Source organism: Onychomys torridus, chromosome 3 (assembly GCF_903995425.1).
Source record: "Onychomys torridus chromosome 3, mOncTor1.1, whole genome shotgun sequence".
Taxonomy (NCBI): Eukaryota; Metazoa; Chordata; class Mammalia; order Rodentia; family Cricetidae; genus Onychomys; species Onychomys torridus.
The window spans coordinates 113,298,554-113,324,682 of NC_050445.1; the positions used below are offsets into that span (position 1 = coordinate 113,298,554).

The 26,129-nt window shown below is 52.6% G+C and overlaps 3 protein-coding genes across 10 annotated transcripts; 2 read left to right on the forward strand and 1 right to left on the reverse strand.

Moving 5' to 3' along the window:
- Positions 1-429: 429 nt before the first annotated feature.
- On the forward strand, positions 430-18,956 carry Loxl3 (lysyl oxidase like 3). 5 transcript variants are annotated; one of them, XM_036182652.1, is made up of 17 exons: positions 431-806; positions 1,495-1,627; positions 1,751-1,832; positions 3,414-3,577; positions 4,450-4,664; positions 11,705-11,761; positions 12,355-12,414; positions 15,248-15,467; positions 15,955-16,135; positions 16,248-16,402; positions 16,595-16,762; positions 16,899-17,061; positions 17,227-17,470; positions 17,566-17,681; positions 17,755-17,891; positions 18,005-18,116; positions 18,453-18,956. In XM_036182652.1, the coding sequence occupies exons 1-17, from the start codon at positions 730-732 to the stop codon at positions 18,524-18,526; spliced, it is 2,358 nt and encodes a 785-aa protein (XP_036038545.1). In that variant the 5' UTR covers positions 431-729; the 3' UTR covers positions 18,527-18,956. The 5 variants fall into 5 exon arrangements, with proteins under 5 accessions (XP_036038540.1, XP_036038545.1, XP_036038541.1 ...); XM_036182647.1 differs by having other exon boundaries at positions 430-806; positions 1,495-1,832; XM_036182650.1 differs by lacking the exon at positions 431-806 and adding an exon at positions 832-1,078 and having other exon boundaries at positions 1,495-1,832.
- Htra2 (HtrA serine peptidase 2) lies at positions 18,896-22,423 on the reverse strand. Of its 3 annotated transcripts, XM_036182656.1 has the most exons (9): positions 21,731-22,420; positions 21,420-21,624; positions 21,136-21,330; positions 20,848-20,880; positions 20,548-20,653; positions 20,324-20,393; positions 19,336-19,431; positions 19,121-19,258; positions 18,910-19,033 (listed from the first exon to the last, which is right to left on the reverse strand). In XM_036182656.1, exons 1-9 carry the CDS (start codon positions 22,234-22,236, stop codon positions 19,027-19,029), a joined length of 1,356 nt encoding a protein of 451 aa, XP_036038549.1. In that variant the 5' UTR covers positions 22,237-22,420; the 3' UTR covers positions 18,910-19,026. The 3 variants fall into 3 exon arrangements, with proteins under 3 accessions (XP_036038548.1, XP_036038549.1, XP_036038550.1); XM_036182655.1 differs by having other exon boundaries at positions 18,896-19,258; positions 21,731-22,419; XM_036182657.1 differs by lacking the exon at positions 21,136-21,330 and having other exon boundaries at positions 18,910-19,258; positions 21,731-22,423.
- Positions 22,414-26,092, forward strand: Aup1 (AUP1 lipid droplet regulating VLDL assembly factor). Of its 2 annotated transcripts, XM_036182659.1 has the most exons (12): positions 22,417-22,664; positions 22,743-22,880; positions 22,960-23,110; positions 23,335-23,519; positions 23,732-23,804; positions 23,898-23,971; positions 24,197-24,263; positions 24,970-25,072; positions 25,177-25,293; positions 25,393-25,508; positions 25,690-25,808; positions 25,912-26,092. In XM_036182659.1, exons 1-12 carry the CDS (start codon positions 22,615-22,617, stop codon positions 25,946-25,948), a joined length of 1,230 nt encoding a protein of 409 aa, XP_036038552.1. In that variant the 5' UTR covers positions 22,417-22,614; the 3' UTR covers positions 25,949-26,092. The 2 variants fall into 2 exon arrangements, with proteins under 2 accessions (XP_036038553.1, XP_036038552.1); XM_036182660.1 differs by lacking the exon at positions 25,912-26,092 and having other exon boundaries at positions 22,414-22,664; positions 25,393-25,543; positions 25,628-25,690.
- The last annotated feature ends 37 nt before the right edge of the window (positions 26,093-26,129 follow it).

The window sequence follows — 26,129 nt, forward strand, 5'->3', positions numbered from 1 at the left end:
GCAAGTCCAGCATCCTGACCGCGGCTGCCTGGCCTCTAACCTGCGGGGAAAAGAAAGCTTCATTGAGCCAGGAGAAGGGCGGGCAGGGGGACGGCTGCAGCCAGCTCCACGGGGGAGGGGAAGGTTTAGAGGAGGGAACTGGCCTGGCTGGAATGGAGGGAGAAAGCGGAATGTGGGAGGGCTCTAGGGGACGTGGGAGGGACCGACGAAGAGGGGGGAGGAAGGGGGGTCCAGTCTCCCCTGGCCGAACAATTTTTTTTTTTTTTTTTTTTTTTTTTTGGGAAGTCCTAAAACTAATCTCCAGGACCAGGACTCTGCTTCCAGCCTCTGGGGCTCTGCCTAGGCGAAGAAGGTAGGAGAGTCACGGCAGACCCGGAGAGGAGTTGGGGATGGAGAGGATGGTGGACGAGGGGGAAAGCGGATTTGGGATGGAGTCGGAGAAGCCAACCAGCTGACAGTTTTATTATTGCTAAAGGAGCAAACACGAGAGTGGAGAGCTGAGCAGATACTGGGGATGGACGCTTCAGGGTACCCTTGGGAGACTCTAAACCGAACACCAGGGCTTCCAGGCCAAACGCCTCCAGAACAAAGCTGTCTTGTCTGAGTTGGGGGAGGCAATTCTGGGGGCCCCCTTGCTGTGGAGGGCTGTTTTCAGCCTTGGATAGAGAAGGCCTGAGCTAAGGAGCCAGCCCTAGCTTGTGGTTGCCCGGTGACAGAAGCAGTGGTGTTATGGGAAGCTCGGACAACCCCACACCAAACCCTGCCCAGCGTGAACCTAGCTCTCCTGGAGCCCCTGGCCCTGCAGGGTATTTGCGAGCCCATGTGCTAGGGAGGGTGGCCGAAGGTTCTCCTACTCTGTTTAGCCTCAGCATTTCCTGCCTGGGCATCTGCTTCCACAGAAAACCCCTAACAGCCTTCTCATTCATCCCTCTGCGATCTCCGAGTCTGCTCCCCAGGCTCGCCCTGCCTGTGCGGCTGCCTGAGTCTGCCTGCTTCGTGGGTCCCCTGTCGTTTCTCCTGGGCCTGCCCTGTGGCCTTTATTCCCTCTCGGTGTCCCTCCCCAATACTACGTGTTTGGGTTTGTATCACGTCTGTCCTTATTCAGAGTGTCTCTCACCCTGTGTCTTTCTGGGTTTTGTTTTTTTTTTTTCCCTTCATTCCCACAGTCTCCCTTACTCTCACATCCTGTCTGCCTGGGTCATCCTCTCTGTGTGCCTGTTTTCAATCGCTCTGTTTATCTAGACCATCCTCACTCTCTTGGCGTGTAACCCCCACACCCACCCCATAAATGGTAGTAATGGTGATGCCGGTAATGACGGTAACGCTGGCCAAAGGAAGGAGGGCATGGTGGGACATAACAACTTAGAGCGGTTCTATTATTTGCTAAGGGAGAGTCTCCCTCCCTCGCCCCCAGTCTGGGTCTCTCAGGCTGTGCCTGTTTTCTTTATGTTCCTACCCTCATTAAGTGCGTATCTCTCCCTCTCTGTCCCTTAGTGCCCACCCCACTCGGGCCTCGCCTGCCATGAGACCTGTCAGTGTGTGGTTTCCATGGAGACTGCTGCTGCTGCATTTGCTGTGCAGCTCCAGTGTGGGGTCTCCATCCCCTTCCACTGACCCAGAGAAGAAGGTGGGAAGCCAGGGGCTGAGGTTCCGGCTGGCTGGCTTTCCTAGAAAGCCCTATGAGGGCCGTGTGGAAATACAGCGTGCTGGCGAATGGGGTACCATCTGTGATGATGACTTCACACTGCAGGCTGCCCATGTCCTCTGCCGGGAACTGGGCTTCACAGAAGCCACAGCTTGGACCCATAGTGCCAAATACGGCCCAGGAACAGGTGAGCAATGCTCTGGGCTAGCCCAGACGTTAGCTAAGTGCAGTTCAAGTACAGAGAGAAGAACGCCATGATGGTACAGGACACAGGGACACGGAACACCAAGGCTGGATAGAATTAAGTAAATCCACAGATAATAAACCATCCAACATAGTAATTTCCGGGCCATATGCCCTGAAGCTAGCCCGTGCTTTTCATGAGCCTCCAATGTTCCATGTGCAGAAAGAGGAGGGGGTTGATAGGTTCTCCTCTGCAAAGTATGATTCTGAGAACCATGCACAAGGACAGCCCAGTGCAGGTGAACCCTGAATGATCCAAGTGCAGTTAACTTGATGAGAATGTGAGGTCAGGTGAACGGTGTCTGCATGTCCCATAGTTAGAAGGAGTCATATTCTACAGCTGACAAAGTCAGGATCCAGGCCAGAGCTAACCCCGGCAAGCCGGACCTCATGTGTCTCGAGTGTGAGGGTCAGGGCACAGTCCTCTGATGGTGGAAGCGCTCTCGGAGCATCCGGACCCACAGTGGTTGTGTTGATCCCCCTGTTCCCAACAGCTCTACCCCTTCTGAGATAAAGTGCCCCTGGGAGATGCCACTCTGATAAAGTGCCCCTAGGAGATGCCTCTCCTCGAGAGGGACAGTGGAAAGTGGAAATGTTGAGCTAAGGCTCTATGTAGCTCAGAGGTAGAGTGATTGATTGCCCTGCTCAGTCCTCCAGAGAGAAGGAGGGAGGAAAAGAGAGACAGAGAAAGATAATACCACTTTCAGAAGCCACGTTTCAGGAGGAATGGCTAAAAAAAAAAACCCCAAAGTCTGGCACAGAAACAAACAAAAAAGCCCCAGTTAGCAATTACATGATGCTTGTGTTCAGATTCGGCAAGGACAGTCGTGGCTGAAGGCTTTTCTGGGTGGCATCAAAGGACTGAATCAGACCTAGTTGGGGAAAGTTGTAAAGACCCACAAGGACTTTCTGATGGTTATGTGGCCTCGTGGGGCAGAACGGTAAGCTCTGTGAGACTAGGTGAGGCGCCCCAACACTGGCTAGGACACGTACCTTTGAGGAGGTCCCTCCCAGTTCTGAGTGGTCAGTAATACTCAATAGGATCTAGAAAGTAAAAATAGGGTTTCTGTGGCAGCAGGCAACATAGGTATGCAGGAAAATGCCAGGGAAGAACACCAGAGTGAAGTAAAAGACTTCCCAAGTCTCAGGGAGAAGTCAAAATCTTAGGTAAGTTACATCATGCTTTGGAGCCCCAGTCTATTTACATAAAGTATTTGTCTTCTGGCAGCTCCAGCCTGAGAACGATTAAGTATGTACATACTACGGCAGAGCATTTGGCATGTAGTAGGTACTTACCTACAGCTATGGTTAAATGGATCCTTACTGCTGAGAATTTAAACATTGGTTCTTGGTTGTTATTGTTGTTAATTCACCCTAATCAATTTTTCAGTGTCCCAGATCGCCACCAACCTTGTGTCAACTTACACCCTCTTCCCCTCCCGAGTCCTTCTCCATCTCCAGCCCCACCACTCCCTCATCCTTCTTCCTCAGGCACTCCTCTGTCTGCTCATCTCCCTTCCCACAGGCCGAATCTGGTTGGACAATCTGAGCTGCAGTGGCACTGAGGGAAGTGTGACAGAATGTGCCTCCCGGGGCTGGGGAAACAGTGACTGCACCCATGATGAGGATGCTGGGGTCATCTGCAAGGATCAGCGCCTTCCTGGCTTCTCGGACTCCAACGTCATTGAGGTCTGCAGTACACACACACACACACACACACAAGCTATGGGGTGGCCATATGTGGTTAGAAGAGATATTATAAGGGGATCCCATAAGCCTTTGTAGGATAATGTGGGCTTCTGGGAAATTTGGAAGGGGGGGGGCGATGAGGTGCTGCACTGCTAAATCCAGTTTTTAAAAATGTATATAGGGGTTGGGGATTTAGCTCAGTGGTAGAGCACTTGCCTAGCAAGTGCAAGGCCCTGGGTTTGATCCTCAGCTTCAAAAAAAAAAAAAAAAAAAAAAATGTATATGGGCGTTTGTGGCCATGTACGTCTGTGCACCCTGTGCGGGATGCCTAGTGCAGGCAGAGGCCAGAAGAGGCCACTGGATCCCATGGCACTGGAATTACAGGTGGTTATGAGTTGCCATGTGGGTCCTGGGAATTGAACCCCAGGTCCTCTGGAAGAACTCTAGCCCGAAATCCAATTATTTTAAGTATTCACATTGGAGTTACTAAACCTGGCAAAAGCCTCTCTAGTTTCATTCCTGGTCACCTGTCCCTCTCCTCCAACGTTTCTACTCTCCTTCAATATCTTTCTTACTTTCTCCTCTTCCTAAGACACTTCCACTGCGAAGTTTGCCTCCAGCTTCAAGCAAATTTATCATGACTTCCCTTTCTCAGTGCCTTCGGGCCCTGTTATTACTTCTCGGGCATACCATACTCTGCTACTGAGACACTGCAGTCTGGGGCACGTGCCCCAGCTAGGCAGCGGGCATCATCCTTAGCCCCGTCTCGGTGGTCCCACCCTTGGGTTTTACAGCAGATGCAATCAGGGCTCCTTCAGGGTTGCACGACATTGATGCTGGCGTTCTCTCCTCTGCCTTTGGTCCCATCTCAGGTGGAGCATCACCTGCAAGTGGAGGAGGTACGACTCCGACCTGCCGTGGACTGGGGCAGGCGACCCCTGCCTGTGACTGAGGGCCTGGTTGAAGTCAGGCTTCCCGAGGGCTGGTCGCAAGTGTGCGACAAAGGCTGGAGTGCCCACAACAGCCACGTGGTCTGCGGTATGCTGGGCTTCCCTGGAGAAAAGCGAGTCAACACGGCCTTCTACAGGTGCGGGGCTCAGGGGTGTTTGCAGACTTTGGAGAGGATGAGGGAGACTGTGGGAAGCCCATGTCTAAGGGAGGGGACGCGAGGAGACTGCTGTGACACCGGCGGCAGGGGAACCGAGCGTGACCTGGTGACCTCGAAGGCTCTTCTCCGCAGGCTGGGAAACAAGCCGATAGGCGAGCGGCAGAATGCCAGCGCGTGCGGGTGACGTCATCGGTCGGCAGGCAGATTTCTCGGGCCTGGGCGCCGGGGCCTCGGGAGTTCAGAGTTCACAGAGGGTGCGGCTGCCTGTCGGAGGCGGTGCCTGCGGGTGTCTTCCTGGGGCTGCGCCTGGGGCCTCGGAGACCGTGACTGGTCGGTCGGCTGGCCGAGTCACCCACCCTAGAGAACGGTTCTGTGCAAAGGGCGGCTTCCTTCCTGGAGCATCTCGTTTTGGTAGTTTGGATAAGCAGCTAGTCGGGCAGATACTTGGAGATCTGTACAGTGTCGATCTGTAACCTGTTTTGCAAGATGCTCGCTTTCTTCAGCTCTTACTTATTTCCCTCGCCTACAGGCGTCTTGACGGCTAGATGACTTCCCATTGAGCGCACTGCATAAGATGTGATCCAGTGGGGCAGGGTACTGTAGGAGGGCCAGGCTTTGAAGAAAGTTGGCATTTGTCTGGTGTTGAACCAGAAAGCCGTTTCAGGACTTATCTCTGATACGGATAAAGCTGCCTTTTGAACCTGAACATATGCGTGTCAGGACACGGCGATAAGCTGTCCTGAGAGCAATCTCCAGCCTCCAAATGTAGTGATCCTCCATAGAGAGCTATCAGCGTAGTTTGAGTGTAATTTTATTATTTCAGTAATTTTAGATCTCTAAGGACTGCCATGTTTTCCCTAATGCTCACAAACTTTCTGTTTAGCAACTGACTCTCAGATAGCATTTGTCTGCAGAGCAAGAGAACTGTCGCTGTCTCCCTTTCTTTCTTTCTGAAGTCAGTACATTCTCTAACACCCGATCATTTCCATATTTGCTGGACTTTTCTTTGTTGTGGTGCCCAAGCACATCCGAAAGTTCTTTTCGGCTGCCTGCAGACTAACACCATTTTACAGAAGCTGTGTGCTGTATCTCGATTTTCATCCAGGCTCTGTCTTTCAGGATCCAAGCACCCGCTTCTAAAACAGCTGTAGGATTTAAGCCCAAGCTTTTCCAAGCAAAGAGGAGGAGTGGACCGAGGCCTAGAGGGTCACTCCTCCAGCATTTATTTGATGGCCCCGCTCTGTGCTGGCTTCAGTTGTAGACTCCAGGGGTGCCACAGTGGGTACAAGCATTCTTCCTCTGGGCACCAGGGGCACCCAGAAAATAAGTGAATTTAGGAAATGGAAGGATGGTGGTGTTACCTTGGCCTCTGTCAAAACGAGGTTCATGTCCTCTTACTCAAAGAATTGAAAGGGCACACACAAATAGCAAAGTCGGAAAGGGTTTTATTCAAAGGTCACGTGGAAGTGTGGAACAGACAGGCTGCAGAGAGCAAGCAGCAGACCACCTGAGCTAGAGTGCTCGAGGACAGCTGGTCACTGCCCAGGGCTTCCTTTTGGGGGTCCAGGAGAAGGAGCTGGTTGCTAAGGGTGAGCCATGGACGGTTTCCTATTTTGATTGGCAGGCTTGGGTTCAAGCCTTTGTTTACTGCTCATGTCTTTTCCCATGATGCATCTGATTTTAATCACACACACACACACACACACACACACACACACACACACACAGTGTGTATACCCAATCATGCATAGGCATATGTTGGTGAATTGGAGCTTTTCCCTAAAGGTATACTCAGAGAACACAGTTCACCTTACTTCACTGGCTCCCAGAACCTGCCTAGGCTGGATAGGCTCACTGCCCTAGTTCCTGAAAATGTTCCAGGATGTATTTGCCCCCAAAAAGGGAGTCACTAAGGGTTGCTTAGATCAGCTGTACGCCAGAGCGACCCAGGTGCTTTGTTCGAAGATAGGTGCACATGCAGCAAGGTGCAGGCAGGGGTCCCAGGGTGCTAAGTGCTCTGTTGAGAAAGGGGATATGTATGTGTATGTCAAGCCAACTGAGTCCCAGATGGCTGGCCCTATGTTTGCCTGTCTCGGCGGTGTGCAGGGAGTAAGGGGTAAGAGGTGGAAGTGGGGGAGACACAGCAATACAGACAGGTGGCAAGGAAGAATTATGAGAGGGGTGTGGCGAGAAGGCATTCTTGTCTTCACATCAGTGTGGCCGGAGCCGAGTAGACAAAGGAGAGCATGGTAGGTGATGGATACAGAAGGTGGAAGGGAAGAATTGGTGAGGTAGGTCAAGGAGGGCCACGTGAGAGACGTTGGCTTCACTCTGTGATGCCAGGAACCACTGGAGGGTTTTGAGCTGAGGTTTTGTTTTGTTGTTGTGTTGATGTTTATTACATCTTTACTGGTTTTGAGCGCTGTGAGTAGATGGACGTCAGAGGGTGATGTGCGGAGGAGGTTCTCTCCCATATGGGTCCCAGGAGTGGAACTCAGGTTAGCAGTCCAAACAGCAAGCTCCTTTGCATGCTGGGCCATTCCACCTGTCCTGTCTGGAGAGGTGTTTTTGTTTTTATTTGAGACCACATCGCATGTATCCCTGGCTGGCCTTGAACTACTGACCCTTCTGCCCCCACCTCCTAAGTACTGGGGCTCTGGGTCTGTATCACCATGGCCAGCTGATGTGTGGCATTTAATCACATTTCTATTTTGTTTTGTTTTGTTTTTTGTTTTTTTGAGACAGGGTTTCCCTGTGTAGCTTTGCCCCTTTCCTGGAACTCACTTGGTAGCCCAGGTTGGCCTCGAACTCACAGAGATCCGCCTGCCTCTGCCTCCCAAGTGCTGGGATTAAAGGCGTGCGCCGTCACCATTAATCACATTTCTAATCATTACTGTAACTTTGAATTGTTTTACTTTATTATTGTGTGTGTATGTGTTCGTGGTGTGTGTGTGTGTGTGTGTTCATGGTGTGTGTGTGTGTGTTCATGGTGTGTGTGTGTGTATGTGTTCATGGTGTGTGTGTGTGTGTGTGTTTCATGGTGTGTGTGTGTGTGTATGTGTTCATGGTGTGTGTGTGTGTATGTGTTCATGGTGTGTGTGTGTGTGTGTGTGTGTATGTGTTCATGGTGTGTGTGTGTATGTGTTCATGGTGTGTGTATGTTCATGGTGGGTGTGTGTGTGTGTGTGTGTGTGTATGTGCACTCTGGTGCACGTGGGAAGTCAAAGGACAACTTTCAAGGGTCAGTTGTCTCCTTCCACACTGGATTCCTGGGATCAAACTCAAGTTGTTAGATTTCAATGGCAAAGGCTTTTACCTACCAAACCATCTTGCCAGCCATTAATTATTCTTTTGATTACCTTACTCCTTGTTCTGTTTTTTTTTTCTTTAAAGATGTGTGTGTGTGTGTGTGTGTGTGTGTGTGTGTGTGTGTGTAGGCCAGAGGTCAACTTAAGGTGTTTTTTTAAATTAAATTGCAGGTGTGCACCTTGTGCCCAGTTTTGTATTTATAGTTTTTAAACTTGGTGTTCTAGAATATGTGAAAGCTATAGAACTTTAAAAGAAGGGAAGAATGGATAGCCATCAGAACTCTTGGCAACTCTTGGCTACTCTTGTGCAGGTAATAAGACCGAGGCTCCAGGAGCTTCAGTGCTGTGGAAGAAGACAATTCTTTATAAAAAGACAGTCTCTCTATGCATCAGCTTGAACTGGCCATCCCTGTGCCTCAGTTTTGCGTGCTAGTAATGTGGGCTTTCTCTACTATGCCTGGTTTGAGAGGTCACTCTTGCCTTCATGTCACTATGGCACATTCTTACTGACCTCCGTGCAAGGTGTGGAGAGTATAAAGATGATAAGTGATGAGGAGGTAGATGATAGGCACCAGATCACAGGTCTACGGGCCATGCTAGACTTTTCTAATAAAGGAAATGGGGAAAAGACAAGATAGGCACCAGATCACAGGTCTACGGGCCATGCTAGACTTTTCTAATAAAGGAAATGGGGAAAAGACAAGATAGGCACCAGATCACAGGTCTATAGGCCATGCTAGACCTTCCTAATAAAGGTAATGGGGAAAAGACACTAGAAATGGTTGTTTGTTTGGTTTATTTGTTTGGGAGAGAGACGGGGTCTCTACATAGCCCTAACTGGCCTGGAACTCACTGTGTAGACCAGGCTGGCCTCAACTCACAGAGATCATGTGCCTCTGCTTCCCAAGTGCTGGGATTAAAGGTGCCACCACATCAAGTTACAGTAAAGTGTTTCAGTGAAGCTATGCATGGTGATAGTCACCCATAAGCCCAGCAATCTTGAGCCTAAGGCAGGAGGATCTGAAATTCTAGGCCAACTTGGAGACTCTGTCTCCAAAAAAGAGAGGGGAAAAGTGTTTTAATGAAGAGGTCTGTGAGATGACATGATCAGGCTGTGGCTCTGCTTTTTCAGATAGGTTTTCATAATAAAATAATTATGGGGCTGGGGGGGCTGGAGAGATGACTCAGTAGCTAAAAGTACTTGTTGTTCCTTCAGAGGACTTGAGCTAGTTCCCAGCTCCCATATCAGGTCTCACAGACACTTATAACTCTAGCTCCATGAAACCCAATGTCTTCTGGCTTCCTTGGATGCCTGCACACACATACACACATACCCATACATAGACACACACACACACACACACACACACACACACACACACACGCGTGCGCACACACACACACACACACACACGCGTACACACACACACACAGAGAGAGGTAAATAAATGTAAACTTGTAATAATTACTTTGATAAAACAAATACCTTTTAAAACAATTAAAAGCTGGATATGTAGCATGTGCTTTCAAGGTCATCCTTGGCTACATGTTGAATCTGAGGCCTGCCTCAGCTACATAGTGAGACCCTTCTCAAAAAATACAAGGGCTGGAGAGATTGCTCAGCAGTTAAGAGCCCAGACCTTACAAGGTCTCAGCACCTACATAGTGCTTCACCACCATCTGGAACTCCAGTTCTGGAGCTCGGATGCTGTCTTCCGATCTCTGAGAGCATCAGGCATGCCAGTATGGTACACAGACATACTGCAGGCAAAACACCCATACACAAAAACCAAATTCTCTCTCTCTCTCTCTCTCTCTCTCTCTCTCTCTCTCTCTCTCACACACACACACACACACACACACACACACACACACAAATAAAACAAAAAAGTCATGCCTGATGATGGCGTTTGTTTGTAATCACAGCACGTGGGAGGCTCAGGCAAGAGGATTACAAGTTCAAGGCCAGCCTGGACAAAACGCAGGAAAGAAAAGTAAATAAATAAAAATGCACACATCAAATCCTGGCACAGCTTCACACGGTATACTATGTCAAAACATGTGAGTACTCAAGAGAAGTGGCAGGACAGGGCCATGGACAAAGAAAAGATAGCCAAGGTGACAACAGGGAATGCCATGAACCTCTTCTTCAAAAGCAGATCCCAGGCCTGCACTCACCAAGTGCTGTCATTCCATCCTGCAATTCCGCTGTGTGTGACACAGAGGAGGAGAATCAGCACCGGTCAAGTTGTAGGCCAGGCAGGGCTATCCCTCAAAGTCCCCGTCTCAGTCCCACATCCCACTTCACTGCATGCCCCACCCCTCCCAAAGGCATCCGCAGGATTGGTCAGGACAAAGAGTAGCCATAATTAAAGTCTTCAAAATTAAAGAGACAATGAGGAGAAATTGAATTAAGGAAACCTGGAGAAGGAAGTAAGTCAATTTTTGAGACCAATTTAAAAGATTTATTTCCCTGCAAGCATGTTTGGGAGATGAGCTCAGCTTGTGAATGACCAGGCATATGAGACTGGAACTTGGGCAGGAAGAAGACGCACAGCCAAACCAGGCTAACGTCCTCAAATATGTAGTCCTCCGTCCCTGGTCCGGCAGTCTCAGGCCTAGACAGTGCCGTGCCAGGGCCTTCCATGGAGAGACCACCCAAGAATCTCTCTCTCTCTTTCTCTCTCTCTCTCTCTCTCTCTCTCTCTCTCTCTCACACACACACACACACACACACACACACACACACACACACACACGAATAAAGGAGGTGCAGACAGCCTCCCTAGGACTGACCCAAGCTAGTTCTCTGTCCTCCAAATCCCAATGCCCCCCTCTGTAATCAGACTTTCCTTTGGGCCACCAGCTCACAAATAACAATAAGGAGACTTTTATTATTAATTATGAAAGCTTTGCCTTAGCTTAGTCTTTTCTCTAGCTAGCCCTTTTAACTTAACTTAACCTGTTTCCATTAATCTACACTCTGCCACGCGGCTCAGTTACCTCTTCTCCATACTGTGTGTCCAACTTCTTCAGTGTCTCACTGGCGTCTCATGGGCACTTAGACTCATCCCGAGTTCCTCTCTCTGCCCATAGTCCTGCTGCCTATCTTCTCCTGCCTAGCGATTGGCCATTCAGCTCTTTATTAAATAAATCTCAGTGACATATCTTCACACAGTGTAAACAAATATTCCACAACACCCTTCCTCTGGCCTCCCCTGAGGTTTTCCACCAACCTCCAGACCCAGAAGCCCTCATTCTTTTTTTTTTATTTTTTATTTTTGTTGTTGTTGTTGTTGTTGTTGTTTTTATTTTCAAGACAGGGTTTCTCTGTGTAACAGCTCTGGCTGTCCTGGAACTCAATTTGTAGACCAGGCAGGCCTCAAACTCACAGAGATCTGCCTGCCTCTGCCTCCTGAGTGCTGGGGTTAAAGGCGAGTGCCATCACTGCCCAGCTCCGTTCATCTGTCTTGATCTAATTTCTAAAGGTCTTGGTACTGGGACACCGTTCTGAGTCCATGGCCTTCACTGAGGCTCACCCTCTGTTCATATGCTAGGACAGCCTGTAGGGCCTTGGAAGTAGCTGATGACATAATACTACTGTTGGAAGTTCTCTATTAGGAAATGAATCCTGCCCCTGGTTCTGGCTGCATTGGCCTTTTCCACTTGGTTCTACACCAATCCTGACTTGATCTTGTCTTATCCTCACAGAAAGTTGAGGAAGCGAGCGGCCAAAGCCTCGGCCCGACGCCCCAAGCCCCTTGGAAGGTAAAGGGGCAAGAGCCCCGGGACCTCCTGCCAGCCCCCAAGGCCTCAGGAGGTGGATGGATGGATGGAAACCTATCCATGTCCATCCTAGAACCCAATCCTATGGCTTAGGAATGTAGTTGGGTCGTAGCTGCTCCAAGGGGAGGGAGGGAGGCAAGCATGGGAATGGGTGAGCTTTGATCTTAGGGACCGGGAGGAGGAAGTTACGTGGGAAGAACTGAACTTGTGTCTCTCTGTTTCTCCCAAAAGGCTTCCACAGCCACCTCAGCCCCTGTCTTCTTCCTCCTCCCCACCCACCCCCACTTCCAGCTCAACTCCCTTGGTCCAAGAACATTTCCACTCTCCCCTCCCCTCCCTTGACCTTCCGCTGACCTCTCCTCTCCCTCACCTGGATTTCCATAACTAGATTCACCTTCAGTGGCACTGATTCCAGTGAGCATAGGGAGTTGCTGACTGGCACTCAGCAGTCTTCATGCGCACGGAAATCAGCCGCCCATACTGTGAACAAGGGGTCCTTCTGGAAGCTGGATGCTTCACTTCTCCTGGGCCACATTCACCCACTGCCTCTACCAACATCTTTCTCCTTTTTGCAGAACAACCCACAAGTTTAAAGTCAAACACAAGCCCCGAGTGGGCAGGGGGCCAAGCAAGAGGTAAATGGGTTTGGGGTTGGAGGCAGAGAGGAAGCTCGGTGGGCAGGGAGGGGCAGGGCTGTAAGCAGGGAAGGGTCCCAGACAGGCCTGTCGGACAGGTGGAACTGAGGAGAGGTGGAGTGGCCGCTGTGACCATTACCTTCCAGATCCTTCTAGAAATGTGAAGTGAGGCGCTGTGATGTGAGTCTCTGGGGTCTGTGTTAGTTGTGGGACTTTTGGTTCTTGCCCTGGTGCTTGTCTTTCTTCTGTGAGTTCCAGTAGAATCTAGCACTTCTGCCCCACGCCGGCCTCTCCCCACAAGATCACCATGTGGCCAAGAGATGGGTGTTCTCATCCTGCTTTATTTGATGAATGCTTCTTATTTCCGCTTTTTAAAAGTAAATATTACTCGGGGCTGGAGCGATGGCTCAGTGGTTAAGAGTGTACACTGCTCTTGCAGGGGACCTGAAATCAATTCCCAGTACCCACATTGGGCAACTCACAACTGCCTTTAACTTCAGCTCCAGAGGATCCAGTGCTGATGCCCTCTACTGGCTTCCTCGGGCACCTACAGTCATGTGCACAAACCCACACTCTGATACACATATATATAATTAAAGGGCCTTTTTAAAAGTAAACATTACCAGTTTGCCTGATGTGGAAGGCAACCTATGGAACCTTTCCAGGGATGGCTTAAGAATCACAGTCCCTGCCTGGCTACTTGTTAATAGTCAGGCATCCAGTTCCATATTTTCTTCCTGGGCTCCCTTAGAATTCAAGGGAGTAGGAGACTTCCAACCCTTCCATCCAACTTGTCTCTAAAGGCAGACAGCACCACTAAAATCTCCCTGATAACTTCTGACTGAGGACCAGAGAAGGCATCCCTTCCATTGTCCCCTCTTCTCCTCAGCAAGTCCAGTGTCCCCCATACTCCCCCCCCCCAGCCGCCATGGTATGCCTCACTCATGGGCTTCTATCCTTGGTAGCTGTCAAAGAGCTCAGAACTTGATGAGCGTGAGTTCTTGCAACCCTCTCTGGCCTGAGTCATCTTTGCCCAACATGACTATCCTTTGGTTCCTTCCTTCCCTGAGCCCCACATTAAAGCATGCACTTTATAACCATTCTCTATTGGTTGTAGGGAGCGGGTGAGCGAGAGCTGAGATGTCTCTTCCTGTGAAGGCCTGACTTCGTTTGTCAGCCTAACAGGACACTGAGAGTACCTGATCACTTTGATTTTCAGGATCCGTTTATCCTGGGCTCCCAAGGGTATTCTGTGAAGTGTCCTGCTTCCTTTGCCTGTTTTGTGTGTGTGTGTGTGTGTGTGTGTGTGTGTGTGTGTGTGTGTGTGTGTTGTTTGTTTGTGTATTTGTTTGTTTCCCCAGACATGGTTTCTCTGTGTATCCCTGGCTGTTCTGGAAACTCCTTTGTAGACCAAGCTGGTCTCAAACTCAGAGATCCTCTTGGCCCTGCCTCCTGAGTACTAGGATCAGCGGCATGCAACACCACCACCCGGCCTTTTACCTATTTGTTTACAAATGTCCTCCCTTCTTGTCTTCCTAGCCAGTGGCTTTAGATTGTCATAGTGCCTCCTTTCTCTAATGTCAGGGATAGGGCACCTACCTGCAATAATTCACAACAAGTCAGCCTCATGGGCCACTCCACCAACACCAGGCCTCACTTTCCTTTTCTCCCTGAGCTCCACCCAGCCTTCCTGGGAAGAGAGTCTTCCCTCCACTCACCGAGCTGCAAGCTCTCTCGTTCTGTTGGTATCTACAAGACCCCCTCTTCTCTCAGGCATCTCTACAGTGTTTCTACATGTTAACATCTCTAGTTTTGTCCTGTTTTCCTGCTCAAATGGTTATGCATCAATGCATGGACTACGTCATTCAAGACATCTACAGTTCAACTTAGGCCTTGGGCCACACTGGCCATTGGGACGTCCATAGCCACCTTCCCTCTTGGGCCATGTGGTCCCTGCAGCTTTGTCTGTCTGTCCCCGGCATTTGTCTTTCTTCCAGAGAGCCGTCACCAGCCCTCTCTACTGCTATCTTCCAGTCTGTTCTTACCCTAGCTGTCTGCCATATTACAACAGGGCTTCTAACCTGGAGGCCCTCTGACCTCTGAGAAACCATTGAGATGCAGACCTCCTCAGTACTTTGCATCTTGGCTCACAGTCATTTGGCTTGTTCAGTCAGCTCATAATCGAAAGGTCTGCTCACTGGCTGTTCAGGCCGGCTTCGTTTGTACCAGCCACTCCTTTCGGGCTTCCCACTGGATTTGCATGGCCACCTTGGCCTCAGCCTCAGCTGAGGTTTTTCAAGACAGGGTTTCTCTGTGTAGCTTTGTGCCTTTCCTGGGACTCGATTTGGAGACCAGGCTGGCCTTGAACTCACAGAGATCCGCCTGGCTCTGCCTCCCAAGTGCTGGGATTAAAAGGCATGCGCCACCACCACCTGGCTTGGCACAAACCTTTAATAACACCACTTGGAGCAAGAGGCAGGCAGATCTCTTGTGAGTTTGAGGCCAGCCTGGTCTACAGAGTGAGTTCTCAGTTACACAGTGAAACCCTGTCTCAAAGAAAAAAGAACCACCAACAACAAAATATCAAAAAAGAACAAGGTTGCTGTGAAACCTGGCTGCCGTTCCCTAGGGTTCTGCTGCAGAAAGTCCCCAAAGACCCTGACTGGGTAGCCAAAGCTCTTTCAGACTACACACTATCTCTCTACACACGAGCAACCCTAAGGAAGACACAGTACGGGGAAGAAGAGGGATCAGAGGTCATGAGGAGTTGGGGGAGGGGTGGGGAGGCAAGAGCTCAGCCTCACCCTACTGCACCTCACTCCTATCCCTACAGGATGCTGGCCCAGAGACAGCAACACTCCTTTGGTGTGCATGGGGTAGCGTGTGTGGGCACAGAAGCCCACCTCTCCCTTTGTTCTCTGGAGTTCTATCGTGCCAATGACACTAGCAGGTGCTCCGGGGGAAGCCCTGCAGTGGTGAGCTGTGTGCTGGGCCCTCTTTACGCCACCTCTACTGGTCAGAAGAAGCACCAACAGTTGAAGCCTCAGGGGGAGGTAAGACAATGCATGTTTTCATTCTGCACTACTGGGGATTGAACCCCCAAATCAACCATTCAGCTACACCCCAGCCCAAGACAGTGAATGTGACCTTTTCCCACACAGTGTGGGAACTCCCTAGCCTGCCCTCTACTAAGCACAGCCCTGACCTTTGAAGACAGGGAACCTTCCAGTGGCTATGCCGCAGACCTAATGACACCCACTCTGTCATAAAAATCTCACTCAGCTCCCTGAGCTACATAGCCCTCCCCAAATTAATGTTTCTCTTCACCTCTTTGAGCATGTCTTTTTTTTTTTTTTTTTTTTTTTTTTTTTGGTTTTTCAAGACAAGGTTTCTCTGTGTAGCTTTGGAGGCTGTCCTAGATCTTGCTCTGTGGCCCAGTGGCCTCGAACTTCCAGAGATCCGCCTGCTTCTGCCTCCGAGTGCTGGGATTAAAGGCGTGCGCCACCAGCACCACCACCCGGCCATGTCTGTCTTTTACAGGTTCGTGTGCGTCTAAAGGGTGGTGCCCACCCTGGAGAGGGCCGAGTGGAAGTCCTGAAGGCTGGCACATGGGGAACAGTCTGTGACCGAAAGTGGGACCTGCAGGCAGCCAGCGTGGTGTGTCGAGAGCTGGGCTTTGGCACTGCTCGAGAGGCCCTGAGTGGTGCCCGGATGGGGCAGGGTGAGGGGAGAGGATGTTCACACTACTAGGGGTACAGTCCTTAGGAGGGTATGGAGTCCTCTGGGCAATGAAGTTCTAGTTTCAGCTCCTCAGCCTTGACTTCTGACTCTAGGCATGGGTGCCATCCACTTGAGTGAAGTTCGGTGCTCTGGCCAGGAACCCTCCCTCTGGAAGTGCCCCTCCAAGAACATCACAGCTGAGGACTGTTCCCATAGCCAGGATGCTGGCGTACGATGCAACCTCCCCTATACTGGAGTGGAGACTAAGGTCAGTCACACAGTCTACTTTGGGTCGTTCTTGTCCAGGCCTTGCCTCTAAAACATAGCCTGAATGCATCCAGCCCTTTATCCCAGGCCCAGACATCCCACAGCTCCCACATGACCCTGCCGTTTGCTAGCCCTCTCTTTGTCTCTGCTCCCAAAGCTTCCCCTGCACCCCTTCTACCCTGTACCTCTGCAGATCCGACTCAGTGGGGGCAGAAGCCGTTATGAGGGCCGAGTCGAGGTGCAAGTAGGGATGCCTGGGCATCTTCGTTGGGGCCTCATCTGTGGGGATGACTGGGGGACACTGGAGGCCATGGTGGCCTGTAGGCAACTTGGTCTGGGCTACGCCAACCACGGCCTGCAGGTAAGTGAGGAGAAAGGGAAACGGGATCTGTTGTCACCAAAGTCTGTGCTTTGGGCAAAGGACTGTGGAAACAAGTCCCTTGGCCCTGGAAACTGGAACCTATGGCCTCACCAAAACACCTACCTACATCCCCCAGGAGACCTGGTACTGGGACTCAGGGAATGTGACTGAGGTGGTGATGAGTGGAGTACGTTGCACAGGGTCTGAGCTGTCCTTGAACCAATGTGCCCATCACAGCACCCACATCACCTGCAAGAGGACAGGGACCCGCTTCACTGCAGGAGTCATCTGTTCTGAGAGTGAGTGACGGGTGGGTAGTGTGAGCTAGAGAAGCAAGGCTCTGGACCACCCCTCATTTGGAGGGAGACGTGCTGTGATCTGGAGGGGCACTCCTCGGCCATGAGAACGCTGTGTCCCATGGGGACCCTCAGCGGTAACCTCCATCCCTCTCTTTCCTCACGCAGCTGCTTCAGACCTCCTGCTGCACTCGGCACTGGTACAGGAGACTGCTTACATCGAGGACCGACCCCTGCACATGTTGTACTGTGCTGCCGAAGAGAACTGCCTGGCTAGCTCCGCCCGCTCAGCCAACTGGCCTTATGGCCATCGGCGTCTGCTCCGATTCTCTTCCCAGATCCACAACCTAGGAAGAGCCGACTTCAGGCCCAAGGCTGGGCGCCATTCTTGGGTGTGGCATGAGTGTCATGGGTGAGAAGACAAAGGGCAAAGAGACGGGCAAGGCTACAGGGGTGTGACAAACCCGCTGGCATCTGGAAAGAATCACAAGTTCCCTTGTCCCACAGGCACTACCACAGTATGGACATCTTCACTCATTATGACATCCTGACCCCCAACGGCACCAAGGTGGCTGAGGGCCACAAAGCTAGTTTCTGTCTAGAAGACACTGAGTGTCAGGAGGGTGAGTTGAGGCCAGAGCGGACTTAAGCCCAAGCCTAGCCTTGCCCTTCACTGACATCCAACACTCCCTTCAGATGTCTCGAAGAGGTACGAGTGTGCCAACTTTGGAGAGCAGGGCATCACCGTGGGATGCTGGGATCTCTACAGACATGACATCGACTGCCAGTGGATCGACATCACAGATGTGAAACCAGGAAACTACATTCTCCAGGTGCCTGGCATCTGCCTGGGCTTTTGGATATCGCCGTTTGGGGTGGGTGATGCGGACACCTTTGGACTGTGGGGGTGCAGCTGGGTCATACCAGCGTTCTTCCTCCCCCACAGGTGGTTATCAACCCCAATTTTGAGGTAGCGGAGAGTGACTTCACCAACAATGCAATGAAGTGCAGCTGCAAGTATGACGGCCACCGCATCTGGGTACACAACTGCCACATTGGTAGGTGCCATCTGGGTACACAACTGCCACATTGGTAGGTGCCATCTGGGTACACAACTGCCACATTGGTAGGTGCCATCTGGGTACACAACTGCCACATTGGTAGGTGCCATCTGGGTACACAACTGCCACATTGGTAGGTGCCATCTGGGTACACAACTGCCACATTGGTAGGTGCCATCTGGGTACACAACTGCCACATTGGTAGGTGCCGGGAAGGGCCGGTGAGGGGAGGGGGAAAAGGCCTTCGTTGCCCAAGTGGCTTCTGCAGCTCCCCACCATGTGTCCCTGCCTCTGCACGGAGCCAGCCCCTCACAGTGCCCCTCTACTCTGCAGGTGATGCCTTCAGTGAGGAAGCCAACAGAAGGTTTGAGCGCTACCCTGGCCAGACCAGCAACCAGATTGTCTGAAATGCCACCACCCTTTCTGCAAACCACCACCGGCCCCTCAGTGGCAGGGGTCTGAGGCTGCCATTACCTCAGGAGCTTACCACAAGAACCCCTGATGCCAGCAGGCCCACCATACTCGTCCACCTGTGCACTATGGATGATGAACTGTTGAACAAAAGTTGGTGCCTCCCTTACTGGGTCAGCTCTCAGTACCTCCGGCCAGCCATGGAGAATCAGCCAACAGACCCATCAACGGACAGAACACACCACAAAGAACTGCCCCACACAGGATGGGGAGGTCAGCAAGGTCAGCTCCCACTGCTCTGCTAAGTTCTCCTAAGTACCGCTTTACCTCTGGCCTTTTGGTGGGGGAAAAGATCCAGCCCCCAGTTTTGACTGAAACATGTTGCTAGATATAATTTTATTTTATATAAAATGTGTTCTTCAGAGCCCAGGATTGGTGCTGGTGGTTAGAGGAACCTGCCCTCTATAAGTCCATTGACTCCTCGACCAAGGTGCACTCAGAACCTAGGCGAGGAAGGCAAGAAGGAAATCAGAATAGGAGCTTCATACTCTTGCTAGTCCAGTCATTCTGTGACCTCAGGGGTCACATACAAGGTCAGTGTTTCTGATCCCCGCCGGATCCGCACTGCCAGCTGGGATTGGGTTCTAACAGCCTCGTAAACATCTTCAGCATTTTGTACCATTTTCTCCCCAATGGCCAAGATCACATCACCAGGCCGCAGACCAGCCCTGTGGAGGATGAACAGGGTGAGAAAGGATTCATGCACCCCACTCCACCCCACCTCACAGAGCAGGCTTCCCATTACCTGTGTGCAGGGGAGCCCAGGATAACTTTATGGATGAGGACACCGTGCTGAACATCAGGAAAGCTTGGTTCTCGGAGCTGTAGTTCAGCAAGGATGCTGAAAGGGTGCAGACCACCCTATTAGCTATACCCAGGCCCTCTCATCCTGGCAGTCCACTTTTTACCTTCTAGTGTTTAGGGAGAGGGATAGACACACGAAAGACAGCTAATTCCAAATGATACACAATGTTGAATCAACTGTACTTCTGTCGTTCTAGACTTTACATTGTTTGTTTGTTTGTTTTTCAAGACAGACTTTGTTGTCTATGTAACAGCCCTGGCTGTCCTGGAGCTTGCTTCATAGACCAGGCTGGCCTCGAACTCACAGAGACCCACCTGCCTCTGCCTCCCGAGTGCTGGGATTAAAGGTGTATCCTACCATGCCCAGCCCTGGAATTCCATTTTAAGGCAGGAGTAGAAGTAAGCTGAGCCTGAAAGGATGGATCCTATTAACCACATGGAATGAGAAGGTATTAAGACAGAAGTGAAGCCGGGCAGTGGTGGCCCACGCCTTGATTCCCAGCACTAGGGAGGCAGAGGCAGGTGGGTCTCTGTGAATTCCAGGCCAGCCTGGTCTACAGTGAGTTTTAGGACAGCTAAGGCTATACGGAGAAACCCTGTCTTGAAAAACCAAAAACAAAAAAAGACATAGAAATGGAAAATCAAAGTAGTCCTGAAGAAGCAACAAGGCAGGGCCTACAAGTCTAGGAGGTGATTAGAGAACGGTGGAAATGGTCCTTTAATGCTAGAGCAGTGAAGTCTCTAAGTCACAGCAGTGACATGATGCAATCCATCTAGTGAAAAGGTGCAGGATGCAGCAGGATGGAAAAGTTGTGACAGCAGACAACAGCTCATCTTAGACAAGGACAGACATGCAAGCAAAGCCCACAACAGAGCGCAGCTGTGAAGCACAGATACACTGTGTCCTCCATACCATGACCCTAACATACCTGGGAGTCAGAGTCAGCATCATCACTCCAATGTAGCGGCGCTGGGACCCACTGATTCCAAACCAGGAATCTGTAGAAAGAGGACAGAGGAGCCCACCTAGCCATGGCCTTCTCTCCCTTACCTCCTACCAGCAGAGCCCTCTCCAGCAAGTTACAATGAATGCCCTCCCCTGTGTCCCATCCTCCATGTTAAAGGACCCCCCTTCCCAGTAAGAAAGGCTCACTTTTCTTTTCCCCGCGATGCAGAAACTCCCTAAGGCGATCAGAAGGGATGGCAAAGGAGATTCCAGCTGTCACCTTCATGGTGTTCACTCCAATCACCTCCCCATCCTGCAGGGACACAGCCCTCTGTCCCCTAGCCCACACACATGGCACAGTAGCAAGGATTTGGGGGCAGGGGTCTGGATACCAGGAGATAAAGAAGTAACTACAGAAACGTAACTGAAAATCCTTGAATGAGAGAAAAACCCACCCTTCCCACACTGACATGGGGTATGGATTCTTAGAACGTGGGTGGCACTTACCAGGTTAACCAGGGGACCGCCAGAATTTCCAAACTATGGGAGAAGATGAAAGAAAACATCAAAGAGGTCTAGAATTCTATGTCTCTCAGAATTCTATGACTGTGGGCATAACCAGGGTGTAAAGGAAATTTTCAGATTCTGTTCCCAGCTCATGAACGAGAGTAGCTGCATTTTGCAGCCCAACCACTACTATAGGCCCAGCTACCACATGTCACTTGGTGCCCACACCAGATAGCTGTCCTCCCCAACTCCAACCTAGCTCCAAATTTCTCTTATATCAGGACGCACATCAATAGCTGCATCGGTCTGAATGTATTCCACGTTGTTTTGAGGGAGTCCCAGGTCCCTGGCTGGACGCTGAGCAGAGCTGACAATGCCAGATGTGATCGTGTTCTGCAGTGCAAAGGGACTTCCCATGGCAACAACAAACTCCCCTTGCCGGACATCGGCAGAGCGGCCGAGGGGCAGTGTGGGAAGAGGCTCCTTAAAGGAAATGAGTACACCAAAACCGGTCATTTTAAGAAGGGAGCAAGAAAACAGCCGCCATCAGATCTGGCCTACTCCATTCCCACCTTGGTTTGGATCCTCAACGTGGCAATGTCTGCCACAGGATCCACAGCTGTGACCACGGCCTCGTAAGTGTCTCCGCTAGGCAGCCTTACTCGCACTCGGCGCCGATCAGCCACCACGTGGGCGTTGGTAACGATGAGCCCATCTGAAGCCACCACGAATCCTGAACCATTCGAGATGGGGACTTCACGGCCCGAGAAAGGGTGCCTGGCATGGGGGGGAAAGCACCGATTACACTGCGGCTTCCACCCCATCCTGCTCACTTGCCTCAGGGCAGCTGGTTCCACCACCTCCCGGTCAACTTCACCATTACCGATCCAGGATTTCGATATAGACCACAGCAGGGGCTGTCTTCTCCACCACATCTGCGATGAAATTGTACTGGCTCCGGGGAGAGTTGGGTGGCGGAGCGGGAACAGCGGCCAGCACCGCGGGAGAACCCCGCCCCCAGCCCCACAAGAGCAGCAATGCTGCTCCCCCTGCGCCCACCGCCACCGCCAGCCATTCGCGCCAACGGGTTCCAGAGCTCCGGCAGGCCTCCTGGGCACTAGAGCCTGGAGTCCCCACAGTCCGTGGTGCCCTGAGATCCGGGGTCCCAGGCGTCAGACACGCCCGTGATGCAAGGACCCCCCCAGGCACCCGGTCCGGGAGACAGGGGGTCCCATAAGCTATCCGGGCTCGAGGGTCGGGAGTTCCTGACGTCAGCAGAGCCCGGACGTCGGGGGTTAGCAGGGGGCCCTTCCCCCAGAAGATGCCCCCCAAAGCCCGCCATGCCCGAAGGCTCCTGCCTGCACCCCGCCCCGCCTTCAGCGCAGCCATCAGCTCCGCCTCGGCTCTCTGCTAGCCCGCCCTACTCAGAGGCGGTGCCCTAGAACCCAACAAGCCGACTGGGAGAAGCGAGGCACGCCGGTATCTGTCCAGGACATGTCGGGAATTGTAGTCCATTCAGGACGCGCTCTCTGTACACACACGCACGCACGCACGCACGCACACACACACACACACAAACACACACACATACACACCAACTTTCCCCCGGGCCGCAGGGCATGCTGGGAGCGCTAGCCCTTCCGGGGCGCCTCCGGACCTCGGGTTCTGGCATCCCCGTGGATGCCCTGAGACTCCGCCTTCCCAGGAGCCCCTGCGGCCCTGCGAAGATGGCGGCGACAGCGGCCCTGCTTCCCTGAAGCCGCTGCGATGGAACCTCCCCCAGCTCCGGGGCCGGAGCGGCTCTTTGACTCGCACCGGTAAGCGCTGCGGAGGGAAGAGACCGGTCGGCGCGTCCTCTCGGCTTCGGCGCCTGATCGCGTCGCCTCTCGCCGCAGGCTCCCGAGTGACGGCTTCCTGCTGCTCGCGCTGCTGCTCTACGCTCCGGTCGGCCTCTGCCTCCTGGTTCTGCGCCTCTTCCTAGGGCTCCACGTCTTCCTGGTCAGCTGTGCTCTGCCCGACAGCGTCCTCCGCAGGTGCGGACTGCGGAGCCTGGGGAGCGTCGGGGCCGGGCCTGGCTCGGGGGCGCACAGTCACCGCCGCCTGTGTCCCCAGGTTCGTGGTACGGACCATGTGTGCGGTCCTGGGGCTCGTGGCCCGGCAGGAGGACTCCGGACTCCGGGATCACCGCGTCAGGGTCCTTATTTCCAACCATGTCACCCCTTTTGACCACAACATAGTCAATCTGCTCACCACCTGTAGCACCGTGAGTGGGGGCGAGGCCGAGAGCGCCACCGGGTGGCTCCCTAAGGCCCGAGCTCAGTGCTCAACTTTGCCCATGAGGGTTCTCTTGGGGAACACCCGTCCTTTTCCCTCACCCCATAAACACCACCCCACGTGTTACCTTTTTCTTTTCTTTCTTTTTTTTGTGTTTTTGACATCCCCCCCCCCATTCTTTTCTTCTTGCCTTTCTCCCCTCCCTGCTCTCAGCCTCTACTCAACAGTCCCCCCAGCTTTGTGTGCTGGTCTCGGGGCTTCATGGAAATGGATAGGCGGGTGGAGTTGGTGGAGTCACTCAAGAAGTTCTGTGCTTCCACAAGGCTCCCGCCCACGCCTCTGCTGCTCTTCCCCGAGGAAGAGGCCACCAATGGCCGAGAGGGGCTCCTGCGTTTCAGGTGGGTAAGCACAGGTATCTGGCTCCAGCTGAGTGGGTTGTCAAGCTCCTGGGTAAACCTGCCCCGGTTCGTTTCCTCTGCCCACTTTTAGCCCTGCCCCTGAAATGCTTAATTCCTTGGTTAGCTGCTTAGGTAGTTGGACAGTTTCTTTAAGTCGGGTATGAGTTGTTGGTTGGGCTACGCTGGACTCCCTCCTACCCTCTCTTTCTTAGTTCGTGGCCATTTTCTATCCAGGACGTGGTACAGCCTCTTACGCTGCAAGTTCAGAGACCCCTGGTCTCTGTGGTGAGTGCATGCTGGACAGGGAATCTCGGGTGTGGAGGGGAAGTTTCCCACCTCTGACCCTGGCTTAGTCCTCACTTCATGCCCTCTCCTCAGACGGTGTCAGATGCCTCCTGGGTCTCAGAACTGCTGTGGTCACTTTTCGTGCCCTTCACGGTGTATCAAGTAAGGTACTAACTGTCCTCAGTTTTTGGTGGCTGGGAAGATGCTCACTTCAAGGTCAAGGAAGTAGTGGCCTCCACCCTGTCTGTCTGTGGATTTGTTAGTGGCAGAGTTCCACCACAGAGGCGATGCTTATCTACCACCTTCCCCTCATCACTTCTGTCCCGTGTGAATGGGGAAGGGATGACACCCTTGGTCCTGGTGCCTTACCAGGGTAACGCTGTTTTCTCCAGGTGGCTTCACCCCATTCATCGGCAGCCGGGGGAGGAGAGTGAGGAGTTTGCACGCCGTGTACAACAGGTGGTAGTGAACAGGGGCCTGTGGGGGTGGGCCCCTCTTCAGGGGACACGGGCATGGTGGGGGTGAGGTCCTCTTCAGGGGACAGGGGCATGGTGGGAGTGGGCCCCTCTTCAGGGGACACAGGCATGGTGGGGGTGGGCCCCTCTTCAGGGGACAGGGGCATGGTGGGGGTGGGCCCCTCTTCAGGGGACACGGACATGGTGGGGGTGGGGTCCTCTTCAGGGGACATGGACATGGTGGGGGTGAGGTCCTCTTCAGGGGACACGGACATGGTGGGGGTGAGGTCTTCTTCAGGGGACACGGACATGGTGGGGGTGAGGTCCTCTTCAGGGGACACAGGCATGGTGGGGGTGAGGTCCTCTTCAGGGGACAGGGGCATGGTGAGGGTGAGGTCCTCTTCAGGGGACACAGGCATGGTGGGGGTGGGGTCCTCTTCAGAGGACATGGACATGGTAGGGGTGAGGTCCTCTTCAGGGGACATGGACATGGTGGGGGTGAGGTCCTCTTCAGGGGACACGGACATGGTGGGGGTGAGGTCCTCTTCAGGGGACACGGACATGGTGGGGGTGAGGTCCTCTTCAGGGGACACAGGCATGGTGGGGGTGAGGTCCTCTTCAGGGGACACGGGCATGGTGGGGGTGGGCCCCTCTCAGGTGGGGAAGAAGGCCTGGAGTGGCACCAGTTACAACCTTTCAATTCTCCCTAGCTGGTGGCCAAGGAACTGGGCCAGACAGGGACACAGCTCACTCCGGCAGACAAAGCCGAACACATGAAGCGACAGAGACACCCCAGAGTGCGCCCCCAGTCAGGTGTGCGTCTCTGTGTTCAAAGGCGTTTGCTTCAGTGGTGTGACTTACTGTGCTTGCCCACTGCCCCCTTCGTCTGCACTCACCTGCAACTTTCTTTTCAACAGCACGGCCGTCTTTCCCCTCTCCTCCCAGCCCTTCCGATGGGCAGCTGACTGCTCTGGCTCAAAGGGTCAAGGAGGTTTTACCCCATGTGCCACTGAATGTCATCCAGAGAGACCTGGGTATGGGAAAGGGTAGTTCCACAGAATGACAGACACAGGAAAAAGTGGGGTGTGACAGAGGGTGTGCAGGAAATGGACACTCTGCTCCTCTCTTCCCAGCCAGGACTGGGTGTATAGACTTGACCATCACGAATCTGCTTGAGGGGGCTGTGGCTTTCATGCCTGAAGATGTCACTGAGGGAGCACAGTCCCTGTCCACAGCCTCTGCCCCAAAGGTGAGAGCCAGGAGTAGTCAAGGCCAAGACTTAGGGTAGGTCGGGGCAGTTTCTTTGTGCCCTCTCCCTGACTCTCTTTAATGTTGAGACCCTAGCACAGTGCCTCTCTCGCAAAGTAGGCATTCGATGGGTCTTTAATGATGATGACTTCGCAAGCCCTCTGACATTGTGATCACCTCAGTTCCCCAGCTCTGGCCTGGTGACCCCTCAGCCCACAGCCCTAACATTTGCCAAGTCTTCCTGGGCCCGTCAAGAGAGCCTGCAGGAGCGCAAGCAGGCACTGTATGAATATGCAAGAAGGTGAGGGGTTAGAGGACAAGGTATAGGAAGGAACAAGTTGGAGAAGGGCCTGGTGAAGCTGATACGACAGAGCCTACACACTGTCTCTCCCCATGTCCCACAGGAGATTCAGAGAGAGACAGGCCCAGGAGGCTGACTGATCCAAAGGAACAGGATGGTACCCAGAGCCGCAGGACGGAGACTGGGGGCAGCCCTCACCCAGCTCAACAGGCCTGATGAGTGGGTGGTAAAAGGGAGGGATGGAGCGCCCCCAATGTCGCATTAAATTCAGGGTTTTCACTCAAGGTCTCTGTTGCCTCTCTGGGTTCCTTTTCTTTAGTT